At 35.1% G+C, this 27,498-nt stretch overlaps 1 protein-coding gene and 1 long non-coding RNA gene across 5 annotated transcripts; one reads left to right on the forward strand and one right to left on the reverse strand.

Moving 5' to 3' along the window:
• Positions 1 to 27,254, reverse strand: LOC127848487 (uncharacterized). Of its 3 annotated transcripts, none has more exons than XM_052380980.1 (6): positions 27,023 to 27,254; positions 11,957 to 12,060; positions 10,718 to 10,846; positions 6,406 to 6,480; positions 1,687 to 1,825; positions 1 to 681 (listed from the first exon to the last, which is right to left on the reverse strand). In XM_052380980.1, the coding sequence occupies exons 1-6, from the start codon at positions 27,215 to 27,217 to the stop codon at positions 310 to 312; spliced, it is 1,014 nt and encodes a 337-aa protein (XP_052236940.1). In that variant the 5' UTR covers positions 27,218 to 27,254; the 3' UTR covers positions 1 to 309. The 3 variants fall into 3 exon arrangements, with proteins under 3 accessions (XP_052236940.1, XP_052236939.1, XP_052236938.1); XM_052380979.1 differs by lacking the exon at positions 11,957 to 12,060 and adding an exon at positions 21,312 to 21,415; XM_052380978.1 differs by lacking the exon at positions 27,023 to 27,254 and adding an exon at positions 16,028 to 16,319.
• LOC127848493 (uncharacterized) lies at positions 4,525 to 5,483 on the forward strand. Of its 2 annotated transcripts, none has more exons than XR_008034542.1 (2): positions 4,525 to 4,646; positions 4,957 to 5,483. It is a non-coding gene; the product is annotated as an uncharacterized LOC127848493 (long non-coding RNA). The 2 variants fall into 2 exon arrangements; XR_008034541.1 differs by having other exon boundaries at positions 4,629 to 4,801.
• Positions 27,255 to 27,498: the final 244 nt, after the last annotated feature.

Raw genomic sequence — 27,498 nt, forward strand, 5'->3', positions numbered from 1 at the left:
ATATTAAAAATAAAATAAAATATAAAAGTGAGCATATTCTTCTAAATTAACAACTGAAGAACATTAAAGGACACAATTTTTTCCGAGAGGATAAACACATATCGAGCAATCTCGTCCCTTTGGTGACATACTGCTCATAATGAAAAACGATTTTGAACATAATCTGCACCAAACATGTCATCCATCGCCACTCCAATTGATTGGAAGCTGTAGAAGTTTCATAATTATCTGATTAAAATGAAGAAGTTAGAAGGACAAGAAATGATAAAAGACCAACCAATATTGTTACACAAGTATACCCCTCCCTCATTAAACTTTGGATGTGTAATTCTTAAAATCTTCAAAATGTTTAGGCTCAACAAAATTAATGTTTAGATAGTTTATATCGTAAAACACCGAGCAATAATCATCGGTATTTATTTTACAAAAATAATGTCCGAACGGATTTGAACGATAATTGAACTTCCGAAAACCAAATTTCTCCAATTGTTTCAAAATCTGAAATTTGTTTATGAGTTCGCCTTTTGTAAGATAAGTGTCAAGAGGCTCGTATGGCGGGTGTTTTAAATGCGCTTCGAAGGCGATCTGTTTAACATTGTGGAGTGAATCATCCTGCAGCATTTCTTCAATGGCTGGCCATTCACTGTATTCTACGTCGAACTTGAGGTAATCAATGATTCTCTGAAAATATAATAATGAAGCTAAGTGGTATGTATGTTGAAATTATATCATGAGGTTGTGTGTGTGTATTTTGAAATTTATGAAGTGTAGGGGTTCGTTCAGGCCTGATGATGCAATACTGAGTGTGTCACAGAACTCTTACCATTTTATCATACTAGACTTACGAAAATTGAATATAATCAATTTCCAGCTATTTGAGGTTGCTATTTTACTTAAAGATATTAAAATTTGGTGAGGTCACATGCTCAATGAGGAAGCCAAAGTGACCAGAGGAAACTCTGCTTGTTCATACCAGGTGTGGGGAACACCAACCAAGCTCTGGGAGCAAGAATTAAAACCTTGCCTAAGTGAGAGGCACACATACCAAACTGTGTGCTTTCTTCACAGCCATGTACTAACCACTGCTATCTGACAGCCATGTTTTTAAGGCCTACTCAAGTCTTGGATGTTGTACTGCCATGTATTGGAACGCTGCCGTGAACACAGCACAGCCTTATCGGCTGAGATAATGAAAATGCTGAGATGGTGAAGGTAAATCACCTAAACCATTGCTCGGTGAGCAAAAAAAATTGCAGATAAGGATAAATCGAACCTGATGGCCGTAGAATTCCATATAAACACCACAAAACATAATATTCTGAAAGGAACCCCACTTGAGCATGACACAGAAAAAGAATAAATGTGTTTGTCTCCTTGAATTTCTTGCCGTATTCAACAGCAATTCATTTATATCACCACAGTATACTCACAATGTCCTTGGTTAGCAGGTTGACCATTACTCAATGCACAAGTACTAAGTAACTAGTAACTAACAACTATCTGAGTCAGTAGTAGGGAGAGAATGGCCCTTGACATGCATTTATTACCAGTCATCTCACAAATAATGTGGAAAGACCGAAAATAAAACCCGATCTTCGGATCTGTCATCCAGCCCTCTACTAACTCAGCAGGGGCCATTCATCTTTATGAAACAACGATACAACAAAAACTTAATTGCAAACTTACGTCAAGATGTCCTGCCTCTTTCAGATGCTGCCGGAAAGTTTTCATCTGCCACTTTCTGTTACTGCAGTCCTTCATTCCACACAGACCTTCCGGTTTGAAGCGCATACCAGCGGTCCGGTTGTGGGGAGGACGATTCATGCTGGAAGAGAAATAAATGTGTACATATAGGAGTAGTGTAACTCCTGAAACTTAATTAGGAGAGAAAATCTTGTCAAGGAGTACGGTACTTTACAACGTATTACGTGCTGTTTTATACCCCCAAAAGTTGGTGCGCATTATGCATGGTTGTGTGTAATAAATGGTTAAATGTGGTATAACAAGGGCTGTTTGTAAAACATGCATGCCCCCCTATATGGGCTATAAGTTGTAGTAGCAGCCATTGTGTGAATACGTTTTTTGTCACTGTGAACAGTGGTGGTGGTGGTGGTGGTAGTAGTAGTAGTAGTATTAGTAGAAGTAGTAGTAGTAGTAGTAGTAGTAGTAGTAGTAGTAGTAGTAGTAGTAGTAGCAGTAGCAGTAGCAGCAGCAGTAGCAGCATTACAATACCAATACTTAAGAATGATCAAATGGGAAAAGGCAGGGTTTTTTTTTAGGAAAAGGGGAAGACGCTGGACGCTGGGTAAAAGGGGAAAATCGAGCGCGAAAGAGACATATTTGGGGAAAAAATAAAAACTGTTCATTTCAATGTCTATAACTCACCTACAGACTTCAGGGTTTTTTTTAGAAAAAGAGGCATGTCTCTGACCTTTTTGTTCTTAAACACATGAACAAGTATGATATTTAAGTCAAAGTCCTAAATAAAGTTGCAGGTGTAGATCTAATAATGGGAAATGTTTTCAACTGTGGCCGGGGAACGATGTCAATATTATGATTTCAATTTCATGATGAATGGGTTGACGATCTAGATCTGCTACAGTATTGGAAGGGAAAGGTGCGGCAGCTGCCGATTGTCCACTTTCACTTTCACAATAATCCGACAGTATTAAAAAAATAATCAATGTTGATTACATGTACCTCCGAATCCTGCTGGGTTTCAACGGTTTTTGATGATTCATTCTTAAAAAATGCGTCAACGCAATTAATATTTTCCGAGTCCGAACGTTTTATTTTGTTCGTGTATGAACGCCAATTGTGAGACTTTTTTTCTGTTTTAACGTTTATATCTTGGCTTTCACATAACCCGGATGAAAATTCGACTGGTTTCCGGTAACTAATTGACGAAACACCGTTTCTAGCGCAAGACCGGAATCCAGTAAAATAGTCACATAATTAATACGATTAGTTGCCCGGTTTCCATGACGAAATTTAAGAGCTATATATAGAATCACTGGGATTCCCAGATTTGAGCGTTCGTCGGAGAGAGAGAGCGAGATCGTTGTACATGGTACAAATTGGATAAGTGTCGACTTCCCAAAAGAAAAAGAACATTTCTTTGAGGGTAAAATATTATATTTTGGTGAAAAAATATTTTTTTGGAGGGGGAAAAGGTTTTTTTAGGGGAAAAATTCTGGTAGGGGAAGACGCCGAATATCGGCGTCACTTTCTTAGTAAAAAAAACCCCTGAAAGGTAACCTAGCACTGGCAGTAAATATGGGGCTCATTTACAGGTCAGATTTGGAATCTGCTGTAAAATGAGATTTTGAATGAATTAAAGGGAGGCAAATCTGTAATAAAAAGAACATGCATAAACCGTAGTTGTTTCCCTTGTTTGAACCATGCTAAATCCTTATAATGCCTATTTCCAGTAACTGTGACCTTCAACTGTGACCTTGACCTTTGACACTAGTGACCTCAAAATCAATAGGGGTCATCTGCGAGTCATGATCAATGTACCTATGAAGTTTCATGATCCTAGCCCCAAGCGTTCTTGAGTTATCATCCGGAAACCACCTGGTGGACGGACCGACCGACCGACCGACGGACATGATCAAAGCAATATACCCCCTCTTCTTCGAAGGGGGGCATAATTATGATATACATGATGAAAGGTCCATGACTGGAATTTTGGAAGTTCTGAGAAAATAATTGAGAGTAAATTATTACAAAACTTCATTGAAGTTCGATGCAAACCCAAAACATTAAGGCAAAGAAGCCACTTAAACACAAACATTTAATTGTAAAGATATTGTTAGTGTCCTGCAATCTGGATGATAAAGCTTAAAGTGAGAACAATTTATTAATTTAACAATTGCGTATATTGTTTTCTAAATGCAAATTTCAGTAAGCCAATAAAAAAATCCTTTTTTCAACAAGATTAAGAATGTTTTTGTCAGATTCAAAACAGGTGTCGCCTACTTGATAATGTAGTAGGTCTAGTAGTAAAATAAAATAATACAAGAGTTCCGCGGTCGGAGATGACCGCATTGAAGCCGGATTTTTGATTTAAATGACAGGAAAGTACCTTTCGTGTTTTTGTCAATGCAATACTTAAATTACTGAAATATTGTTCAAAGGTCAAAATGAAATGTAAGTACTTTTCAAGGCATGAGCAAACCTTGTGTTATGTTTTGAATGCATGCATATACATGAACAACAATAACATTTAAGGTCACAAATATGAACTTGAATTGACAATTAGGAAAGTTTGATCTCAATTTTTTTATTAGCAAATTAGTAACATATTGTTTGAAGTTTCCATCAATTTCATTATCAAATGTAAGAAAATAAACTTAGATGAAATAATACTATTTATTGTTTTGCTTTCAGTGGTCATCTAAGTGTGCTTGCAAACCTTCATGTCAAGTTTGAAGACTCTATGTCCAAGCATACCAAAGTTATAACAATTTTAACATTTTAACATTTAAGGTCACAGTGACCTTGACCTTCAAATGAATGACATTGAAATGACCAGTGGTCATCTTCTAGTACTGGCCAATCTTTATTTCAAGTTTGAAGACTCTAGGTACAAGCATACCAAAGTTATAACATGAAATAAGAACTTTAACATTTTTACATTCAAGGTCACAGTGACCTTCACCTTCAAATGAATGACCTTGAAATGACCAGTGGTCATCTGTTAATCCTGGCCAACCTTCATGTCAAGTTTGAAGACTCTAGGTCCAAGCATACCAAAGTTATACCATGAAATAAGAACTTTAACATTTTTACATTCAAGGTCACAGTGACCTTGACCTTCAAATGAATGACCTTGAAATGACCAGTGGTCATCTTCTAGTACTGGCCAATCTTTATTTCAAGTTTGAAGACTCTAGGTACAAGCATACCAAAGTTATAACATGAAATAAGAACTTTAACATTTTTACAATCAAGGTCACAGTGACCTTGACCTTCAAATGAATGACCTTGAAATGTCCAGTGGTTACTTACTAGTTCTGGCCAACCTTCATGTCAAGTTTCAAGACTCTAGGTCCAAGCATACCAAAGTTATAACAACTTTAACATTTTTACATTCAAGGTCACAGTGACCTTGACCTTCAAATGAATGACCTTGAAATGTCCAGTGGTTACTTACTAGTTCTGGCCAACCTTCATGTCAAGTTTCAAGACTCTAGGTCCAAGCATACCAAAGTTATAACAACTTTAACATTTTTATATTGAAGGTCACAGTGACCTTCACCTTCAAATGAATGACCTTGAAATGACCAGTGGTCATCTGTTAATCCTGGCCAACCTTCATGTCAAGTTTGAAGACTCTAGGTCCAAGCATACCAAAGTTATACCATGAAATAAGAACTTTAACATTTTTACATTCAAGGTCACAGTGACCTTGACCTTCAAATGAATGACCTTGAAATGACCAGTGGTTACTAACTAGTTATGGCCAACCTTCATGTCAAGTTTCAAGACTCTAGGTCCAAGCATACCAAAGTTATAACAACTTTAACATTTTTTATATTGAAGGTCACAGTGACCTTGACCTTCAAATGAATGACCTTGAAATGACCAGTGGTCATCTGTTAATCCTGGCCAACCTTCATGTCAAGTTTGAAGACTCTAGGTCCAAGCATACCAAAGTTATACCATGATATAAGAACTTTAACATTTTCGAGCACGCCGCCACCCCGCCACCCCGCCACCCCCGCCCGCCCGCCCGCCCGCCCGCCCGACAACATCAATCTATAAGCCGAGATTTTTTCGAAAAAAATCCGGCTAAAAATGATAATAATCTTAATATATTTCATCAGTCTAGCTTTAGTAGTTTTTTTAATCAAAGGATCCTGATTCAAATTTTTTATTACATGCAAAGCGAGCACATCTTTTTTTGCCTGAATTAAGAACTGAAATCACATGCTTATTCCCCATATGACCCTCCATCAATATACCATCAACCTTAAAGAAGAACTTTTTGACTTTTCACAGGATCCAGATTTTAGTTTTTATTATTTCTGTAACCATAGCAACCACAATCTGTGTCTGACAAAATTATTTATTAAAAAACGTGCATGATAACCATATGGTCCTCTATTCATGTATTGAGTTTTTATCAACCTAGCTTTGATACTTGTTCAGTTATTGCTGGGCCCAGACGTTTTCGACAGTTTTCACCTATTTCTGCAATCATAGCAACTACAATTTTTTTTATGACAAAAAACTAAAATAACATATGTGGCACATGGCCCCAAATCCACACAGAAGGATTTATCAATCTAGCTAAGTACTTTTTATTTATTGCTGGATCCAGATTTGGACAAACTGACAGACAGATATAAGGCTGGTACCCTCTGGTGAAACCGGTAGGGCAACCAACAACATATTTACCTTGGGTCAAATGCCATCACAGTACAGCCATAGTATTCAAACAGGTCATCCTCAAACCTCCAGTCATTGCCAATACTGCAATAGAAAGAAACTATGTAGTTACTGTAATCACTGTACACTCCCAAATGAACCCTGAAGAAAATGTGCATTACCATTTATTTCCAAATAAACACTGTAAAATATATGGAGTACCATATACTCCCAAACAATGTAGTAAATGTGTAGGGCAATACACTTCCAAATAAATGATGTAGCAAATGTTGATCAATAGATATTTCCAAACAAACTGTATAGAAAATGTGGAGCCCTGTTAATTTCCAAATACAGTGTAAAAGTAAAACTGTAGAGCACTGTTTAATAAAAAATAAACACAGTAGAAAATGTGAAGAACTGTTTATTTCCAAACAAATGGTTAAGATATCGTAAAGTTTGTTAAAACAAGAGGGCAAAGATGGCCCTAGTTCGCTCACCAATCTTTACCTAATGTCAAACTTGACCTAGATATTGTCTAGACAAACATCCTGGTCAAGTTTCATCATTATTGAACCAAAACTCTGGCGTACGCAGTGTTTTTGTTTTTGTAAGATTTGACCTGGTGACCTGTATTTTGAGTTGACCCCACTTACCAAACATCAAACTTTGCTTACGAAAATAAATATTTTGACCAAGATTCATAAAATCTGAAACCAAATTGTGACCTTTAGAGTGTTTACAAGGATTTTGTATAATATAACGAAAATTTGGACAATCTAAGGGCAATAATTATGGCATTAATTATGTGATTTTGCTCATTATCAAACTTGACTGAGATCTTTCAGCAACTTTCATTAAGAATGCTTGAGAAGTGTGAATGCCAGAGTGTTTACAAACCAAATGTGGACGGACGGACGGCGGACAAAGACCAATCCTAAAACCTCACCTGAGCAATCAGGTGAGCTAAAAAGTGTGTTTCACCGATCTGAGCCATTTTCCAACTTGTCCGAGAAATCAATAAAACCAATGTATTGACTAAGTTTCACGATGATTAGGAAAAAAATGTGACTTCTATAGTGTTCGATCACAAGGTTTCTCTCTAGTCACATAAGGAAAACTGCTCCCCCCCCCCCCCCCCGCAGCCATGTGTTTTGAACGATCGGAACAATTTCGAACTAATATGAGATATATATAAAACCAAACTTTTCACCAAGTTTCATGATGATTGGGCAAAAAATGTGACTTCTAGAGTGTTCAGAAGCTTTTTTTACTATATAAATATAAGAAAACTGCCCCCCCCCACCCCCGGCAGCCATGTTATTCAACTGACCGGAACCATTTTTTAACTCAACTCTCGTATGAAGGGAACAAATGTTCTGACCAAATATCATGAAAATTGGGCCAAAAATGTGACTTCTTGAGTGTTCACATGTTTTTACTATATACATATAGAGAAAAATGCCCCGCCCACTGGTGGCCATGTTTTTTCACCGATCTGGACCATTTTCGAACTCGTCCAAGATATCAATAAAACCAATGTTTTGAACAACTTTCATGATGATCGGACAAAAATTGTGACTTCTAGTGTGTTTACAAGGTTTCTCTATAGCCAAATAAGGAAAACTGCCCTGCCCACTGGCGGCCATGTTTTTCAACGGATGAGAACCACTTTTGAACTTAACCAACATATCATTAAGACAAACATTTTGACAAAGTTTCATGAAGATTGGGCATGAGATGTGACTTCTACAGTGTTTACAAGGTTTTTCTTTTTTTGACCTAGTGACTTAGTTTTTGACCCGGCACAACCCAGTTTCGAACTCGACCGAGATATCATTGGGACAAAGCTTCTGACCAAGTTTCATGAAGATTGGAAAAGAAATGTGCCCTCTAGAGTGTTTATGAACAAATGTTAACAGACGGACAGACTGACGACAGACAAAGACCGGTCACAAAAGCTCACCTGAGCAATCAGGTGAGCTAAAAACAACACAAACCGCCCTTGGTAGATTTTTACTTCCTACTTGAGTACTATTCTTGTCCAAACAGTGAATTTAATGCTCATTTAATGCAGGCAGTAATGACATGCTTTATGTGGATTTAATACACCCAACAAATAATTACAAAAGGGATGTCATAGGAACAAATGTTCTCATCAAGCGTCATATGGGGCAAAAACGTGTGACTTAAAGAGTGTTAACAAGGTTTCACAAAAGATAAATATGGAACAGTCCTTTGAGGCCATGTTTTACAATGAACAGCAACAATTTTCTATCTCCATCCATCCAAATGATAAGAACAAATGATCTGTTTCATGACGATTAGACAAAATGTGATTTCTGGAGTGTTTGACTGTCTAACTATTGCCATACAAGAGAAACTGCCTCGTCCCTGGATGCCATGTTTTTTAATAGACTGGACCTATTTTGAACTCTGATCAGACATCATTAAATGTTCTGAGCATCTTTCAAGAAGATTGGTTTAAAAAACTTGGCTATTAAAGGTATAAATATAGCAATATTAGGAAAGCTGCTCTGCTTATCAGTTTTTCAACATATCAGAACAATTTATTTAACTCAGTCTGAATATCATTAATACAAATAATCTTATCATGCCTAATGAAGATTGCAATACAAATTTGACATGCAGCATGTTCACATGGTTACTACTGGTATATAGTAATACATGTATAAGGAAAAGGTGCTAATGACTATTTAAATCTATTTAACAAGCAACATCATGCACAAGTTTGAACTTTGGCAGCTAATTGTGACATCTGAACAGGGGGCTTGCGTGTGACATGCCATCATTAACTAAAGAACATATGCAGCTAGTCTTTCTTAAAATTGCAAGATAAATGATGGAGCTTACTCTCTCAAGACATGACATTTGACCCGTCTGTGCAACCTTGACACTGACTAACCCTGACTTATCCAGTAAATCGCCATTATTGCCATAGCAACAAAATTGTAAAACTGGCGACAGTTTTTCAAGATTGGTGATTTTTCAAAAACAGGGGTACTTTTTACTTAGTTGACAAATCAGCTCTATTGTGCAGCCAGTTTAAGACAGTCATTAACTGAAGCGGATAGTATTAAGCCAAGGCTTACTCCATAGTCCAAGGGAAGTGTTTGTTACAAGAGCAGGTGTTAAACTGAAAGATTACTGGTGTATTGAACATCACAGCACCAGTTTTCGACTTGTATAGGCACAAACACTCTGAATTGAATCTTACATACCAACATTGTTTTGTTTTCATCATCTGACTAGTTATTGTTTTTTAATGATTAATTTGCAATAGGTAAACTTTCAATTCAAAATAATACAACAAATGGAACAAGACTATTGCCAAGCCATAAAAGTCCCCTACCCATAGCTATTTTAGAGAGATTGTCTTTGTTCTGCCATTTTCAGCAATATTTTAGTTTATTTGTTGCCATAGCAACCAGAATTCTTGACCCAGGAACAAAATGAAATGACGTGCATAATCTTCATATTGCCATCTATCCATGTTTCAAGTTTCATGAAAAAATATGAAGAACTTCTAAAGTTATCACAGGATCCACCATTTTCAGCAATATATCTAGTCCATTTGCCATAGCAACCAGAATTTTTGACGTAGGAATAAAATGAAAAGACGTGCATTATCTCCATATTGCCATTTGTCCATGTTTAAAGTTTTATGAAAAAAATATAAAGAACTTTTAAAGTTATCGCAGGATCCAGAAAAGTGTGACAGACTGACAGACACACAGAGTGCAAACCACAAGTCCCTCTCCGGTTTCACCGGTAGGGGACTAATAAAACTAAAGGAGCATTTCGAGACATGTGCTTTTCTTGCATTCCAAAACCAGGTTGACCTTTGGAAGGTAAACAAGGAGGCAAATTTTGTGTTGCTTCATTTCAGAACATTATTACACTGTCTGTCCTTAGACCTGATGCATGTTTTCATGAATAATGAACAGACAGTAATAATCAACAAAATTAATACAGATCTTTATGGAAAGAGGATACAGCAATCTGCAGGTTAAGTGTTATCTGTATATTGTCATACATTTTATAACGCTACATAACAATGATTGATATTGAAAACAATTTACATTATTCAACATGTTGGAATACATGTGTTAAGGATACATCTAGTTCATACATTTAAGAACTGCAAAGCAAGTTTTAATATTAGGAACGCAGTTTATTTTCTTTGAAAGCAACAATTACTGGTAAGTTTAAATACTCTGAAATGTGTGCAATATCATTAACAATGAATGGCGAAAACTTTTTTAAAGCAGCGATACTAAGTGGCAAGAACTTTTTGGGGGCCAGGGGGAACCCTGCTTACCCAAACGAATACACAAGACACGGCTTTGTCAGCGTAAATGGTGGTGTCATGCATACATTCCAACCACCGTCATGCTGGAATCCAAGGCGAACATCGTTGTCACATGTTATCTGCTTCTGCTGGAAATACCTGGAAACAAAAATCAACTAGAGCAGGGTTTCACTGGATGCAATTTTTTGCATCACATACCCTTTATTAAGGATTGGAATTCATTCTACATGTACCAGTAAATGTAAACTTGCATACCATCTTTTGCAAAAAATGTGGGACATGTGTAGCTTAATATTTTTGTCGTCTGAAATTATTTATATCATTTATGTGAAATACTAGCAAAAATAAAGTATTTGTAGTAAACAGCTATATATTCAATAATGCTGCTTTTCATTATAAGTTTGTGTGAACATTGAGTTTGTTGGAAGATAATTTGAAGGCTAAATTTGATTGACAGGACCAACACTATTTATGATACAAGTCTTGTGGACCCCTTACAATAAACATTGATGTAAAAGCCTGCTAGAACTTTTTTCCCAAACATGCCTTATACCTTCCCAATGTTTTGTTAGCTACATGTATGCTCAAGGAAAAAATTCTAGAATGTGCACAATGTATGGATCACTTGGGATGTAAAAATCCCTTTCACAAGTACACTTAACTCTTTACCACTAAGATATGTATTTTGACGCAGTTGTAGTCCATTAGAAAGTTAAATTTACTTAAAGACTTTTTTTTATTAGATTCAAGTTTTAAAAACTTCATTTTCAACCCTTAGATACTGATGAGCAGCAAACAGCATAAAACCTGAACAGACTGCGAGTTACTCGCAGGCTGTTCTAGTTTTATGCTGGTTGCAAAAGCCATTTTCACTTTGCTTCTTATGGGGGAAAGTGTTAAAGGTACGGGCATTTCTAAGTTTCACTTTCATCCTTTGAGAAATATGGAAGTTGTAACCAAATTTAAGCATTTTATGCAGACAAACTGACTGACTGAAAAGAACAACAGTGTCTTTAATATAACCCCTACCAGTTGGGTATTATTAAGTCGTTTTATTTCAACAGATTTTGAGCTTAAGCTTACAGACTTAGCAAAGTTGGTTCAATTTACCATGTACTTTGTAGAAAAGGAATAGATGTTTAAAGGTTTGAATGTCAGGGAATGTAGAATAAAAAAATACCCATATGTGCAACAACATTTTGGAATCTTTTAAAAGCATTAAATTGTATTTCAATCCATTTATTTTACCTATTGATTAACAGCTCAACTTTTGAAAATGGTAAATCTGCAGTGATGTTCACATTAGTGATGTTGGTATGGTGTAGAAACCCAGGCTTGCTGTTGTGTTTACGCTGGAAAGAAAAAAAGTAGTACCAGTACTTGTCCTTTGCTCACCATGTATGACAGAATAAAACAAATAGATGACTAAAATTAAATGAAATTCATTCAGCACGATGAGTCTAAGATAAAGTCTTAAACAATAGCTGTAGAGGTATCAATTTACATGTAATATAGATATCTATTATATGCAATGTCTGATAATGAAGTAGTAGTGCCATTTTGCTTACTTTTTTCATTATTTGCTCTTTCTATTTAGTTTTATGTATACAGTCATGAGAAATTTTAACATGAATAGGGGCAGACAGTTGTTATTTCAACAAATAAAGAACTTGTTTGGAAGGAGGATTAATCACTCTGCAAGTAAAATGTAATGTTGATATTTTCATATATTTTCGCGACCTAACAAAACTGTCAACGTTGATGACATTAGTTGAAATAACGTGTTGTGAAATAAATATATCCTATTATTAACAATAACAATGTTTCATTTTAATCTCCAGACTGGATGCTATTTCATGGTGACATTGATCATTGTTTAGACTTTTAATTTGTCAATATAGATTTTTGTTTTAATTAATATGATTATTGTGGACAAACATTGGCTCAAAGTTATATAAAGCAACGAATTAAAGTAGTGACAGTCAAAACGTTTTTTTTGACCCAGTGAAACCCCTGAATTTATTTCATGTTTTCTTCATTTCATTTTCTTCTAAAAGGCCACTGATGCTGAAACTGGAACCTGAAAGATTAACATGCAGTTCAATGATGATAGGTGATAAAAAAAACATCAAAATTCTCCCCCCCCACACACACACCGGACAGAAATATGATATCTACATATCTCTAATGCGTGAAGTCGGATGCTAGCCCAAGTCGGTTAGGAAATTGGCTGCTAAGTTGTTATCCTTAGCGCCAATGTAGATAGTAATATATTTATTGTAATTTCATTACACAAAATGAGGAACAGCATACAATTGGTGAAGTCATCCAATGCACTTAATGTTTACAATTAATAAGTATATAGTATAACCAGAGTATATACTTAAGTATATTTATAACCAAATGCCCTATTTTCCAAAATTACGCGTGAAATGTGCCCTTTTTGGGGACACTCCCCTCTATTTTGAAAAGCTGGCTGGAGCACTGCAGTGTATATGTACATTTCTGTATAATGTAGCACTGATGACCATTCATGTCAGGCCTTTAAACTAACTTTGAGCTATTCCCAAAAAAATGATGCAATTTGTTTTACAAAATTGGGAAAAGTACCATTCCTGTGCCAATTGGGAAAAATTACGGCATTAACCCTGAAATTGGGAATATTTGCATTGTGATCTGCAGATTAAGAATTATGGTTCTTTCTTATTAATTGCTTGATAATAAGATGCACAATACCATTTAAATGATATTTTACATGCCTTTTTGCTTCAAATGTTCAGTTTCTGTGCTCATTTATTATTTCACTTTCAGGAATTTGTTAAATGGACATTGGGAAATTTTTAATTTTTCCTGACCTCAACTAGGAAAGCACCTTTTACAAGTACTTTATTATGAAGGAAAAAAACACACTGTACCTGAAACTATTGAGTGTAGGACATTAGCCCTCTGGGACATTAGCCCCCTAGGACAAAAGCCCCTAGGGCATTAGCCCCTTTGGACATTAGCCCCGCCCCCCTAGGACATTTGCCCCTTAGGACATAAGCCCCTACCTATTTTAACATTCATTTTTTTAGGTATTTAATTTCATCTTTTTTTAAATTTATGGAATTAATGGGTTATTTATATAAAAAACAGCAACAAAAACACAATTTGTTTCTTATGTATCTAACTGTAAGGTAATTTAAGACTTCTGGATGGTGTCAGAAATGTTTGCAAAATAAATAGAGTCCAAAGAACAAATAGTAAAGAAATTGTAAAAAAAAAACACTAAAATTTACGTGTGTGGTACAAGCTATATATTGTTTGTATTTACATATGAAATTAAAAAAAATGGAATAAAAATGCTTACTTTAAAAAAAGTTTTGGACTTGGGGCTTATGTCCTAGCGTGCACTTTTTTGAAGAGGCTTTTGTCCTAGGGGCTTTTGTCCTAGGGGCTTATGTCCTAGGGGCTAATGTCCTAGAGGGCTAATGTCTGTACCCCGATACTCTTAGTACCTATTGAGCAAACACAATTGGTCATTATAGACTTAGGTACTACTTAAAAGTACACTTCAATGTACCCCTGTTAATGAGTTACATGTAAAATAAAGAGTTATAAAATAGATATTGATGTTTAAGCTACTTCATGGCGACAATAATTTTTATTTTACAGCTTGAAACAAATGAAAACAATTAGAATAATTTTCTTTGGTTCTGTGGTTTAATATTTGAATAAATAAATCTGAAATATTTATGCAGCCTACTGTTGCTGTACAGTACACTCCACGCGTTTTCCCCAAAAAACGCCCTCCCTCCGCGTTTTTTTTCTGCTAGCGAGTGTTCACGCGGCGTTGGAAGAGCGAGGTGAACTCGATAAAAAGATCGACATTACGCTGCGTTCGCTAATTCCCGCGGCGTGTATTTCTTTAGCCTAGTCGGTAAATGCAGACAATTTCCGTTCTTATCAGTGACCGCCGCGCAACGCCGCGTTAGCAGTGTGCTACTGGGCATGCCAAAAAATTAAAACATTGTTATAATAAATTGTTTAAATACTGTAGTACATGTATAAAAAAGAAAATTGTATAGAAAATTAATATATGTTTTAATTCACAGGTACGTCTACAATATGAATTAAAACGCCAGGTGATCGTTTTAAGTTTAAAAGGATAAATGTTCCGTAAAATTTTCAAATGAGAATAATAATAAGTAATACGAAACACACTACGATTTTAAATGTTAACACGACGTTTACAGATGCTTCCAATATACAGTCATCTTGTATATTTCCCAACAAAAGCCCGGGAAAATTATGCTGCAATGTACAAGGTCAAGGTATACTCCTGCAAAGCGTGCGTGTATTGATATTTTGATACAAATTTTGTAGCGCAGAGAACACTTAATTCTGTTGATTTCGGTTAAAAGCTTCTTTGGTATTTTTTAACAAAATTATATCGCGAATAAGTTGATATTTTCTCCAAAATAATTTCAAATCGAGCACGCCGAATCTTTATCGTTACGGTATTTTAGTAAAGTAATTATTTTAACAGTAATTGTACTGTAAACTGATTAAAGAAGACATCTGGGCGTAACTGGATTAAGTGTTCGACGTTATGAAAACACGCAAAGCTTGTCTACTGACCTCTTGTGTAGACTGCTGTCTGCGGTGTTTTGACAAAAGGGATTAACATGTGTTAATGTCACTCTGCCGATTTGGTCCATAATTACTGGTAAACATTGTTTGAATGTCGACGCAATTAGAATACAACTGTGAATATTTAATGCAACTATCAACTCAATAGTTACCACCTTCTTTTAGCAATCAATGGAATAACCTACCTACAAAGAGAAAATAAATGCATTAGAGAGCAGAGAAATGACTTTGTTCCGACAATTAAAACCATTCCTTATGCATTCGTTAAAAGTGTTTACCTGAGTAAGTTATGCCTTCAGACAGGAAGCGGCTTTCCTTTGATAATGTCAAACTGTCAATCTGGGAAATTGGGGAAAACGCGTGGAGTGTACTGTAATTAACATTATTTGATTATTTTGGTCACATGTGTTGTTTATTTATATAAAAAATAAAGCGTATTAAGACTTATTAAGATTATTCTTCTAAATTGAGTAAATATAGATAACCATAGCAATAAAAGTAATAACATAGTTAATGACATTGAGTTGTAACGTTTTTTTTAACGAGTGTCCTTTAAATAAGGTCAGAATAACAGACGGTTTTCACGCTGCAAAAGTGGCGACACAAGATTTTAGGTCAGTAAAACCCCTGCAAACTTCACCAATATCAAATGACCGAAAAATGATAATGGACAATCACGTTTCATACCCGAAAACCTTCCACTGCAGAGTTCTTATGCGATTCCCTTTGAAGTTCATCCAACCACAAGGATTTTTCTGCGATGAGTTTTAGTCGTTTCGCTTTTTGACTTTCCAGGAATAAATACAGCCCGCCTATTATAAAACATATCAAAACCAATGGTGTACCGTATCTTTTTTGTTGTCTAGATAGTATAAATTTCATTTTATCTTTCGTTATAATCACATTTTAGTTGACGAATTTTTACCTGTACAATGCGCGGAAAGTTTTGTTTATTTTTTACAGGAACCGGAAATTTACAGGAACTAGAGAAAAACACCACCCTATTATTAGGGTTACACGTGACTTAAAACATCTACTGCACTCTGGATCAGAAGACGATTTAATGCGTCGTTCCATGCTCTCAAACGCAATCTCTGGCATCACAAGTAAATCCTACACAATTTGGTAGGATTTTATTTTTGGTTTAAGTATTATAATGTGTTTTATGAAAACTAGTATAATTTTCTTTTCATTTTGAAAATATTGTATAAGTTTAGGTTCATAATAAAGAATAATATTCACCTAAATTAAAAAAGTAAAAATAACAACGGTAAAATTATTGTGCCACGTGGCTCGGCTATCGCCACGTGGTTGGTTATAAAAACAGGGATTTGCTACGGTGGTTACAGTCATATTTTGCGCGGTGATTGATCTTGCGGAGGAGTCAGGAGATAGTTTATGTATCATGAATGCATCTGCTGCCTAACGTTTTGCCTTAATGTTGTGCGGTCGGTTGCAAGTAATGTGTGGTATTGAGACATAAATCACAAACAAAATTTCAGAGACTGTATTTTTTATTTTCTTCAGTCAGTGTATTGTAAACCATTAAAAACAGCCTACACTCTTCACAATCAACCTCTTTTTGTTGTAAACCAAGCCACCTATCTTGGCGTTGAAGTAAGCTCAACTTTAAACTGGTCACCTCACGTAAATAAAATTAGTAGTAAAGCAAGCCAGAGCTTAGGTTTCTTAAAACGAAACATTCATTCTTCTAAAATGGAAACTAAGGCAGCGGCATATAACAGCATTGTTAGACCATCCTTGGAATATTGCTCTAGTGTGTGGGACCCTTACCATCAGAAAGATATTGATAAAATTGAAAATGTTAAGCGTCAAGCTGCCAGATTTGTAACAAATAATTACAGCAAGACACCGGGCACGGTCACAAATATAATTAAGGATTTAAATTGGAATACCTTGCAATCAAAAAGACAACAAGCTAGACTCATTTTGTTCTATAAAATAGTAAATAATCATGTTGATGTCAATCCCCTTCACTATCTCACTCCATACATTAGACACTCACGCCATCACTATCCCATGGCATACCAAATACCACCAAGTACAGCTGATTACCACAAATTTTCTTTCTTTCCAAGAACAGTTGTACAATGGAACACACTTCCATCTTATGTAGTCAGCGCTGATACGATCCCTGGATTTAAATCAGTGCTGTCTACATCAGTGTTCCTTCCTTAGATCACATGATTCTGCTTTTATCCTGTTTTTAACTCGACTAATATTCTCACCACATGCACAGTAGTATATGTGTATATTTAAGTCTTAAGGGCTTAATGTGTTAGGTTTTGCACCTTTTTTTATCACTGTTGATAGGATTTTCCTGAGTGGATTGAGTAACTCGGGAAACCTATCAATCTATTTCTTTTTAACCCCCCACGCATGGCCATAATTTATCAGTATTGAACATAGCCATTATTATAAAAGAAGGAGAAGAAGATTGTAGGTGGATTCAACCCCTGATCCTGTAAGCATGTGTGTTTGGTTGCTTGTCATCATACCTGACGGGTTGGGTTTCAAAGGGTATTCCGGTTTACCCCCAAAACGCAAAACCACACCAACATTGAAAATCTTTCATTAGAAAGGAAATACATGTACGGTAGCTATTGCAGCTAAAATTATAAATTCGTCCCACCATTCACGAGGTAGGAGTTTTGACACACCCCGGATCCTTACATTATGCAGCCTTTTCGCAGAAGGAGCTTGTAAACTAGAAATGCACAAACAGACTGTGTAAATAATAACACTGGTAGTGGGAAAGAGTAACACTGGTAGTGGGAAAGAGTAAATTCTTAAATTTAATATCCAGAGATGGAGGTCAGTTACAGGTATTCGTGTTTATAAAACAAAATCAAGAATAAACACAGCAGAAATCAAAATAACATTGATCTCTCACTTTTAGTGAGTTCAATTTGAGGAAAGACGAAGTAATCTTTACGCCTGGTTTGCATTTTTTGTAATTTACTGAATATGTTTATTCAATTTCGACATAACCATTTTCTATGGCCGATTTACTTGTGTTTGGAATCAGACAATCGACACAATGTTATTATGATTTAAGTCAAATTAGACATTGTCATAGTTTTATCATATGTGTATTTTCAATTTCGCATAAGGCACTATATAATTGCGCAATCGGGTAGAAGTTACAAAATAACCGCATATAGGAAATCCACATTTGAGCGAGTGTGAAACCTACATTGAGTGTATATTATTTATAATTCAAAACATATATCTATACTTTCTCTCATGTCTAAGCAGATAAGTTAATATCAATATGAGTTTAATATCAAATATGCAACAGTAACTTGAATCATAAGACATTATTTTACATTACCAATCCCTTAATTAAGAAACAAAACTTTATTCTTATTTTGATAATTGATTGATTGATTAAATCAATATTGCAATACAAATTGACTTGTTGAGTGTTCACAAGGTTACTACTGGTATATAGCAATATAATCTTTTTTTGGAAAAGGAAAAGTGCCCCAAAGTGCTAATGACTATTTTAATCTATTTAACAAGATACACCATGCACAAGTTTGAACTTTGACATCTCATTGTGACCTTTAAACAGCTTGCTTGCGTGTGACATGCCATCAATAAATTGAGAACATATGCAGCTAGTCATTCTTAAAATTGCAGAATAAAGGATGGAAGTTCTCGCTATTGATCACCATTGTTGCCATAGCAACTTATTCTAAAGCTGTTTACAGTTTTAAAAGATTGGTGTTGTTTCAAAATACAGTGTATTTTCTTGGTACTTTTTCCAGAGTTGTCAAAAGGTGCTTTATTGTTTAGCCAGTTTAAGACAGTCATTTACTGAAGCGGATAAAGCCAGTGCCAACATGCCACTAACGGATTGTTTGTTATCAGATCATCAATGATACTATTGTTGCAGACAAAGAGGCAAATTTTGTGTTGTTTTATTTCAGAAACATTATGATTTACACTGTCCGTCGTCAGACCTGATGCATTCTATCATGAATAATGAACAGACTGTAAGTGGGCTTGACACTAACTTCTACAGATTGGTGTCCACAGGGAATCCTGCCTATTAAAATTAGAGCAAAATCCTGGGAAAAACTGGTGTCCCTAACCAAAATTTGAGGATCTCAGGTTCTTAGGACACTGTTAGTGTCGAGGCCTGAGTTACGATATCAACAAAAACAGATCTTTATGGAAAGAGGATTCAGCAATCTGCAGGTAAAAAAAGTTATTTGTATATTGTCAAGCATTTTCAAACGCTACATAATTATGACAAATGTTGACAACAATTTACATTATTCAACATGTTTAAATAAATATGTTAAGAAAATGTATAGTTATTACATTTTACAACAGTTACTGCAACACTAAGTTTTAATATTAAGAACGCAGTTTATTTTCTTTGAAAGCGACAATTACTGGTAAGTTTAAATACCCTGAAATGTGTCTAATATCATTAACAATGAATGGCGAAGACTTTTTGAAGCAGCGATACTAAGTGGCAAGAACTTTTTTGGGCCAGCGGGAACCCTGCTTACCCAAGACACGGCTTTGTCAGCGTAAATGGTGGTGTCATGCATACATTCCAACCACCATCATGTTGGAATCCAAGGCGCACATCATTGTCACATGTTATCTGCTTCTGCTGGAAATACCTGGAAACAAAAATCAACTAGAGCAGGGTTTCACTGGATGCAATTTTTTGCATCACATACCCCTAATTAAGGATTGAAATTCATTCTACCGGTGATGTTAACTTGCATAACATCTAATGCAACAAAATGTCGGACACATTGTGCTTGATATTTTTGTCATAATAAACATTTATATAAAAGCCTGCTATAACTTTTTCACAAACATGCCTTATACCTTCCCAATGCTTTGGTAGCTTTGCTCAAGGGAAAAACAAATGTCTATGCGAATGTGTAGAATGAGTGGATCACAGGGGGATGTAAAAATGCCTTTCACAGCTACCCTTAAAGGTAATGTTATGCTTTAAGTTTCGCTTTCATCCCTTGAGAAATATGGAAGTTGTTACCAAATTAAAGCATTTTATGCAGACAAACTGACTGACTGAAAAGAACAACAGTGTCTTTAATATAACCCCTACTAGTTGGGTATTATTAAGTCGTTTTATTTCAACAGATTTTGAGCTTAAAGGCTCTATAAAGTTGAAGATCCATAATTATTTACTGATTTTTAAATATTTTTTCATATTTTATTTATGAAGGTTATCAAAAAACAATATATATATATGCTATTGGACGCTACAATAAAAAATGAGAAATATAACTTGTTTTGAGCTCAAAATAGTGTCCTCCAAGTCAATTGTGTTTACAAACAATCAGTTTATTTACATCGCTGTTTACTCAGAAAAAGAGAAAGTGAAAGTGACTCTGGTGACCAAAAATATAACGATGATTTTCAACGTTTTCCGGTATCATTCACATAGTACGTCTTTTCTAAATGGTTAAAACGTTTGAAGTGATCTAATAAGTTACTTTCTGCCGGTTAAAAGTTGTTTAAAATAGAATTAAAATTTAATTTTCTTTGGGCTATTTTTAGCATATGTCACCGCTCTGAGGCTACACATCACGTTAGTTGCAAAAATGTAAACATTTCTTCCAATTATGAAACGGGTTTATCTTCCATAATTCTTAACAACGTTGTACCTAAGCTGTTTTATTAGCAGTTTTTATGCAAGAGTAACTGAAATCTGGTAAAAATCAGACCGGTTGATATGCATAATAATTGGATTTGTCACCTTTATAGAGCCTTTAAGCTTACAGACTTAGCAAAGTGGGTTCAATTTACCATGTACTTTGTAGAAAAAGGAATAGATGTTTAAAGGTTTGAATGTAAGGGAATGTAGAATAAAAAAAATACCCATATGTGCAACAACATTTTGAAATCTTTTAAAAGCATTAAATTGTATTTCAAATTTTCAATCCATTTATTTTACCTATTGATTAACAGCTCAACTTTTGAAAATGGTAAATCTGCAGTGATGTTCACATTAGTGATGTTGGTATGGTGTAGAAACCCAGGCTTGCTGTTGTGTTTACGCTGGAAAGAAAAAAAGTAGTACCAGTACTTGTCCTTTGCTCACCATGTATGACAGAATAAAACAAATAGATGACTAAAATTAAATGGAATTCATCCAGCAAGATGAGTCTAAGACAAAGTCTTGAACAATAGCTGTAGACGTATCAATTTAGCACTGATGGACATTCAAGTCAGGCCTTTAAACCTACTTTGAGCTATTTTCAAAAAAATTATGCAATTTGTTTTACAAAATTGGGAAAAGTGTACCAGTCCCGTGCCAATGGGGAAAAATTACGGCATTAACCCTGAAATTGGGAATATTTGCATTGTGAAATCTGCAGATTAAGAATTATGGTTCTTTCTTATTAATTGCTTGATAATAAGATGCACAATCCCATTTAAATGTTATTTTACATGCCTTTTTGCTTCAAATGTTCAGTTTCTGTGCTCATTTATTATTTCACTTTCAGGACTTTGTCAAATGGACATCGGGAATTTTTTAATTTTTCCTCAACTAGGAAAGCACCTATTACAGGTACTTTATTATGAAGGAAAAAAACACTGTACCTGAAACTATTAGTACCTATTGAGCAAACACAATTGGTCATTATAGACTTAGGCACTACTTAAAAGTACACAGGGTACTCTTAAGTATACTTCAATGTACCCCTTGTATGGAAATTATACCAGTAATGAAAAGTAACCCAAAGTATACGGCCTGGTGCCTTCATGACTTTTGACTTCTGTTCCCAAGGTACATAGTAGTATACTTGAAGATTACACAGGTTACTTTAAAGTAGTAAGTGAGAAGTCTTCAAGACAGCAACCTATTTGAGATGTACTGAATGCTTTCAAACTCAATAGCTGGCTCTTCTGTTAGACCGGCATAATCCTTACATACGCCATTTTTTCAGAGTGGCGAATTTCATTTCTGACACTATTCTATAATTGTAGTCTGTGCTAATGCTTATAGCAAGAAATCTGGTCTGGTACATGTACATTACCAAAGCATATAAAGTCATCAGATTGCGTACAAACAAGCCCAACGGTCATTGATTGTAATCAGATTGCTAATTGACCCTTTGTTCCAGATGAGAATGACATGTTATGAAATATTATATTTAACGTAATTTTATTTCAAAATAACCATGAACATTTAAAAATAGAGCATAATTTTATTTTATAATGCGGAAATGCGGTTTTCTTTTTTCAATACGAGGTTAATTAACAGCATGGATGATGGAAAAACTGAATATCTTTGTGGATTTGATTTCTGATCTTTTAAACTATGTCTGTCCTCAATCATAATGAAATTTAACATGAATTATTTCAACAAATACAGATATTGTTTGAAAGGACTTAGGTGAATTAAGCACTCTGTAAGTAAAGTGTTATTCTAACACGGCACGTGCCAAATTTCATATAAACAAAGAAGAAAATCGTCCATGGGTTATTCTGCAACAAATTATGGGCGGAGCTCATACACTGAAAGCACGCGCTGTAGCTAAACAAAACATGCCGATACATTTTCCACCAGCGTAATAATCCGGTATTTTATGAATAAAAGCGGATCTGATAGACAGAACAGCCGAAAGTTATTTCTATGGGCGGAACTTCACATAAAATAGTACACAAGAAAAATAAGATGCATTGTGTAAATCTTTAGTAAAAACCGTGTAAGAATCGAAATAATTCGTGTATGTTATAGTTTGTTGTCGAATAACCCACGGCCGGAAGTTTAGATGCGTGGTTTCAAATCACTCTCGCTTCGCACTCGTGATTTAATCCCTACGCATCTAAACTTCCGGCCGTGGGTTATTCTACAACAAACTATAACGTACACGAATTATTTCTTAATTCTTACATGGTCATATATTTTTGCGACCTAATGAAACTTTCAACAATGTTGATAATGGTTAATGAGTTACATGTAAAATAAAGAGTTATAAAATAGATATTGATGTTTAAGCTACTTCATGGCGACAATAATTTTTATTTTACAGCTTGAAACAAATGAAAACAATTAGAATAATTTTCTTTGGTTCTGTGGTTTAATATTTGAATAAATAAATCTGAAATATTTATGCAGCCTACTGTTGCTGTACAGTACACTCCACGCGTTTTCCCCCTCCGCGTTTTTAGCATAGGTGCTTGCACCTATGCTTAAGGTATATACCACATTTTGAAAATCCACATCGGTCGGTTACCCTTTATGAAGCCTTACCTGATCACAAATCAGACGAAATATCTATTTAATTTAGCATATGGTAATTCTTACAAATTTTTTTTTGGAAACGTTTTTCTAACGTTTTCTTCCAAAAATATTGCTGACGACTTTTTTAGTGAATTTTTCTAAGACCGTTTTATGTCAAAAAATCTTCTTATAACCTAAAACAAATTTCGTTCGTAAAACAATTCTGTTCTTGTTAATAGTGACCTCACACCTAATTTATATGGGATCCCAATTTCTATTTCCTTCGTTTACTGTTCTGTGAGAGGTCAAATGTTTACATAACTGAATTAATAAGGCCCTGGTTAAAGTATATGTAACATTTGATCGGTTAATTATAAATAGAAATTAAAACATATTCTCAGCAGGAAGTGGGGCATAAAGCACTTTTATTCTTTGAAAATGTGTAAAAAATGGCGGAGTACGATGAATGTTTTCTGATTTATGACATGGATTCTGACGTGCCTTTCTATGGATTTGATGAAGTAGAGTTTAAAAGTAATAGAGATGTGTTAATTGAAGTTAAAATGATTTACTTTGAGCCAGAAATTTACGTTACGAGTAGAGTTAACGGTTTAAATGTGGCATCGGATTTAATGGATTCGCGCGAATTCTGGACGAGTGCTGTGTCTGTAAAATATTAAATGGAAAGCTGTAAATGTATCAAGTCGGAAAAGAAAACGGATGGTTGCATAATGGTATGCGTGAAATAATGTAATTCTACGTATTTATTTTCATAGTTATGTCATTTTGTAACCATTCACATTCGTCACTATTTGGAATTCCCGTTTCTAAAAATAGAGCATTTTGTTAACAAGGGGGGCGACTCGTGATTTTAGCAATCGTTAAGGCTACAATATACTAAATAATCGAGTCATGAAGGGCTGTACTTTCTAAACAAATCATCATATTTTCCTCGAAGGCATGTTATACACTTTGTTCTGGTTTTATCGTTTGGAGATATTGATAGGGTAAGCATAGGTGTTCACTACTTAATCCCTGAAATAGGATAAAGTTGGAGATTAAAGTAAAAAATGGCACTGCAAAAGGTTACAATCCACTAGAAAACGGCCGAAAAAGGCGCAAAAACAGTCGATTTTGATTTGAGTCGAATTTGTTTTTGGTTTGAACATGACAAATCTTTTTTATTGCTTAAATCGATTCAGCTAAGAATGCCCGTCAAGAAAAGGTATGGTTATGGGGGTCTCTATGTGCAAAATGTTGTATTTATTTTCGCTCAAAGTTGTCGCTTTTACATCGAAACATATAAGGAAACTATTTAGTATATTTTGACCTAAACATTTACTTCAGCAGCAACTTCCCTGTATCTTGCAACTATGCTTTCAGCGCCATCGGCGCTCTCGTTTTTTCTGCTAGCGAGTGTTCACGCGGCGTTGGAAGAGCGAGGTGAACTCGATAAAAAGATCGACATTACGCCGCGTTCGCTAATTCCCGCGGCGTGTATTACTTTAGCCTAGTCGGTAAATGCAGACAATTTCCGTTCTTATCAGTGACCGCCGCGCAACGCCGCGTTAGCAGTGTGCTACTGGGCATGCCAAAAAATTAAAACATTGTTATAATAAATTGTTTAAATACTGTAGTACATGTATAAAAAAGAAAATTGTATAGAAAATTAATATATGTTTTAATTCACAGGTACGTCTACAATATGAATTAAAACGCCAGGTGATCGTTTAAAGTTTAAAAGGATAAATGTTCCGTAAAATTTTCAAATGAGAATAATAATAAGTAATACGAAACACACTACGATTTTAAATGTTAACACGACGTTTACAGATGCTTCCAATATACAGTCATCTTGTATATTTCCCAACAAAAGCGCGGGAAAATTATGCTGCAATGTACAAGGTCAAGGTATACTCCTGCAAAGCGTGCGTGTATTGATTTTTTGATACAAATTTTGTAGCGCAGAGAACACTTAATTCTGTTGATTTCGGTTAAAAGCTTCTTTGGTATTTTTTAACAAAATTATATCGCGAATAAGTTGATATTTTCTCCAAAATAATTTCAAATCGAGCACGCCGAATCTTTATCGTTACGGTATTTTAGTAAAGTAATTATTTTAACAGTAATTGTACTGTAAACTGATTATAGAAGACATCTGGGCGTAACTGGATTAAGTGTTCGACGTTATGAAAACACGCAAAGCTTGTCTACTGACCTCTTGTGTAGACTGCTGTCTGCGGTGTTTTGACAAAAGGGATTAACATGTGTTAATGTCACTCTGCCGATTTGGTCCATAATTACTGGTAAACATTGTTTGAATGTCGACGCAATTAGAATACAACTGTGAATATTTAATGCAACTATCAACTCAATAGTTACCACCTTCTTTTAGCAATCAATGGAATAACCTACCTACAAAGAGAAAATAAATGCATTAGAGAGCAGAGAATTGACTTTGTTCCGACAATTAAAACCATTCCTTATGCATTCGTTAAAAGTGTTTACCTGAGTAAGTTATGCCTTCAGACAGGAAGCGGCTTTCCTTTGATAACGTCAAACTGTCAATCCACACAGATTTGCGAGACTTTTAGGGTCCTTGGTCATTTGTTTACATGTTCAGTATACAAAAAACACCTGCTTACATGAAAACTTTGGATTAAATTATCAAAATAAAAACAATGTTGCAAACTGTGATTAAATTAATTGGAAAGTATCAGTTTAAAGACGACGTTTTGTTTGTCGTAAATCAACGAGTTTTCTATACAACTACTTCTACAACCACGTGGGGATCGATCTATCTTGGTTGTTTTTTTAATGGTAAATTATATATATATATATAAATAAATATATATGTACGTGTAAAACATGTAAATGTAATTTATTTGAAAATAACGAAGTCAAACAAAGTTAAATTGATCGTTACCTCGCAAAACGCGGAGTTTCCCCCGCGTTGCCAACGCCGAGGGCCGCCGCGTCGGCTAATCAATCTTGCCAATCGTTAACCGCCGCGTCCAAAATCATGCAAACGCCGCGTATTGCGGGATTTTTTTAATATCCCTACAGGTCAGTCCCGCGGAGTAGCGAGGGAAATTGGGGAAAACGCGTGGAGTGTACTGTAATTAACATTATTTGATTATTTTGGTCACATGTGTTGTTTATTTATATAAAAAATAAAGCGTATTAAGACTTATTAAGATTATTCTTCTAAATTGAGTAAATATAGATAACCATAGCAATAAAAGTAATAACATAGTCAATGACATTGAGTTGTAACGTTTTTTTTTAACGAGTGTCCTTTAAATAAGGTCAGAATAACAGACGGTTTTCACGCTGCAAAAGTGGCGACACAAGATTTTAGGTCAGTAAAACCCCTGCAAACTTCACCAATATCAAATGACCGAAAAATGATAATGGACAATCACGTTTCATACCCGAAAACCTTCCACTGCAGAGTTCTTATGCGATTCCCTTTGAAGTTCATCCAACCACAAGGATTTTTCTGCGATGAGTTTTAGTCGTTTCGCTTTTTGACTTTCCAGGAATAAATACAGCCCGTCTATTATAAAACATATCAAAACCAATGGTGTACCGTATCTTTTTTGTTGTCTAGATAGTATAAATTTCATTTTATCTTTCGTTATAATCACATTTTAGTTGACGAATTTTTACCTGTACAATGCGCGGAAAGTTTTGTTTATTTTTTACAGGAACCGGAAATTTACAGGAACTAGAGAAAAACACCACCCTATAATTAGGGTTACACGTGACTTAAAACATCTACTGCACTCTGGATCAGAAGACGATTTAATGCGTCGTTCCATGCTCTCAAACGCAATCTCTGGCATCACAAGTAAATCCTACACAATTTGGTAGGATTTTATTTTTGGTTTAAGTATTATAATTTGTT

The sequence above is a fragment of the Dreissena polymorpha genome, chromosome 10, assembly GCF_020536995.1.
Source record: "Dreissena polymorpha isolate Duluth1 chromosome 10, UMN_Dpol_1.0, whole genome shotgun sequence".
Taxonomy (NCBI): Eukaryota; Metazoa; Mollusca; class Bivalvia; order Myida; family Dreissenidae; genus Dreissena; species Dreissena polymorpha.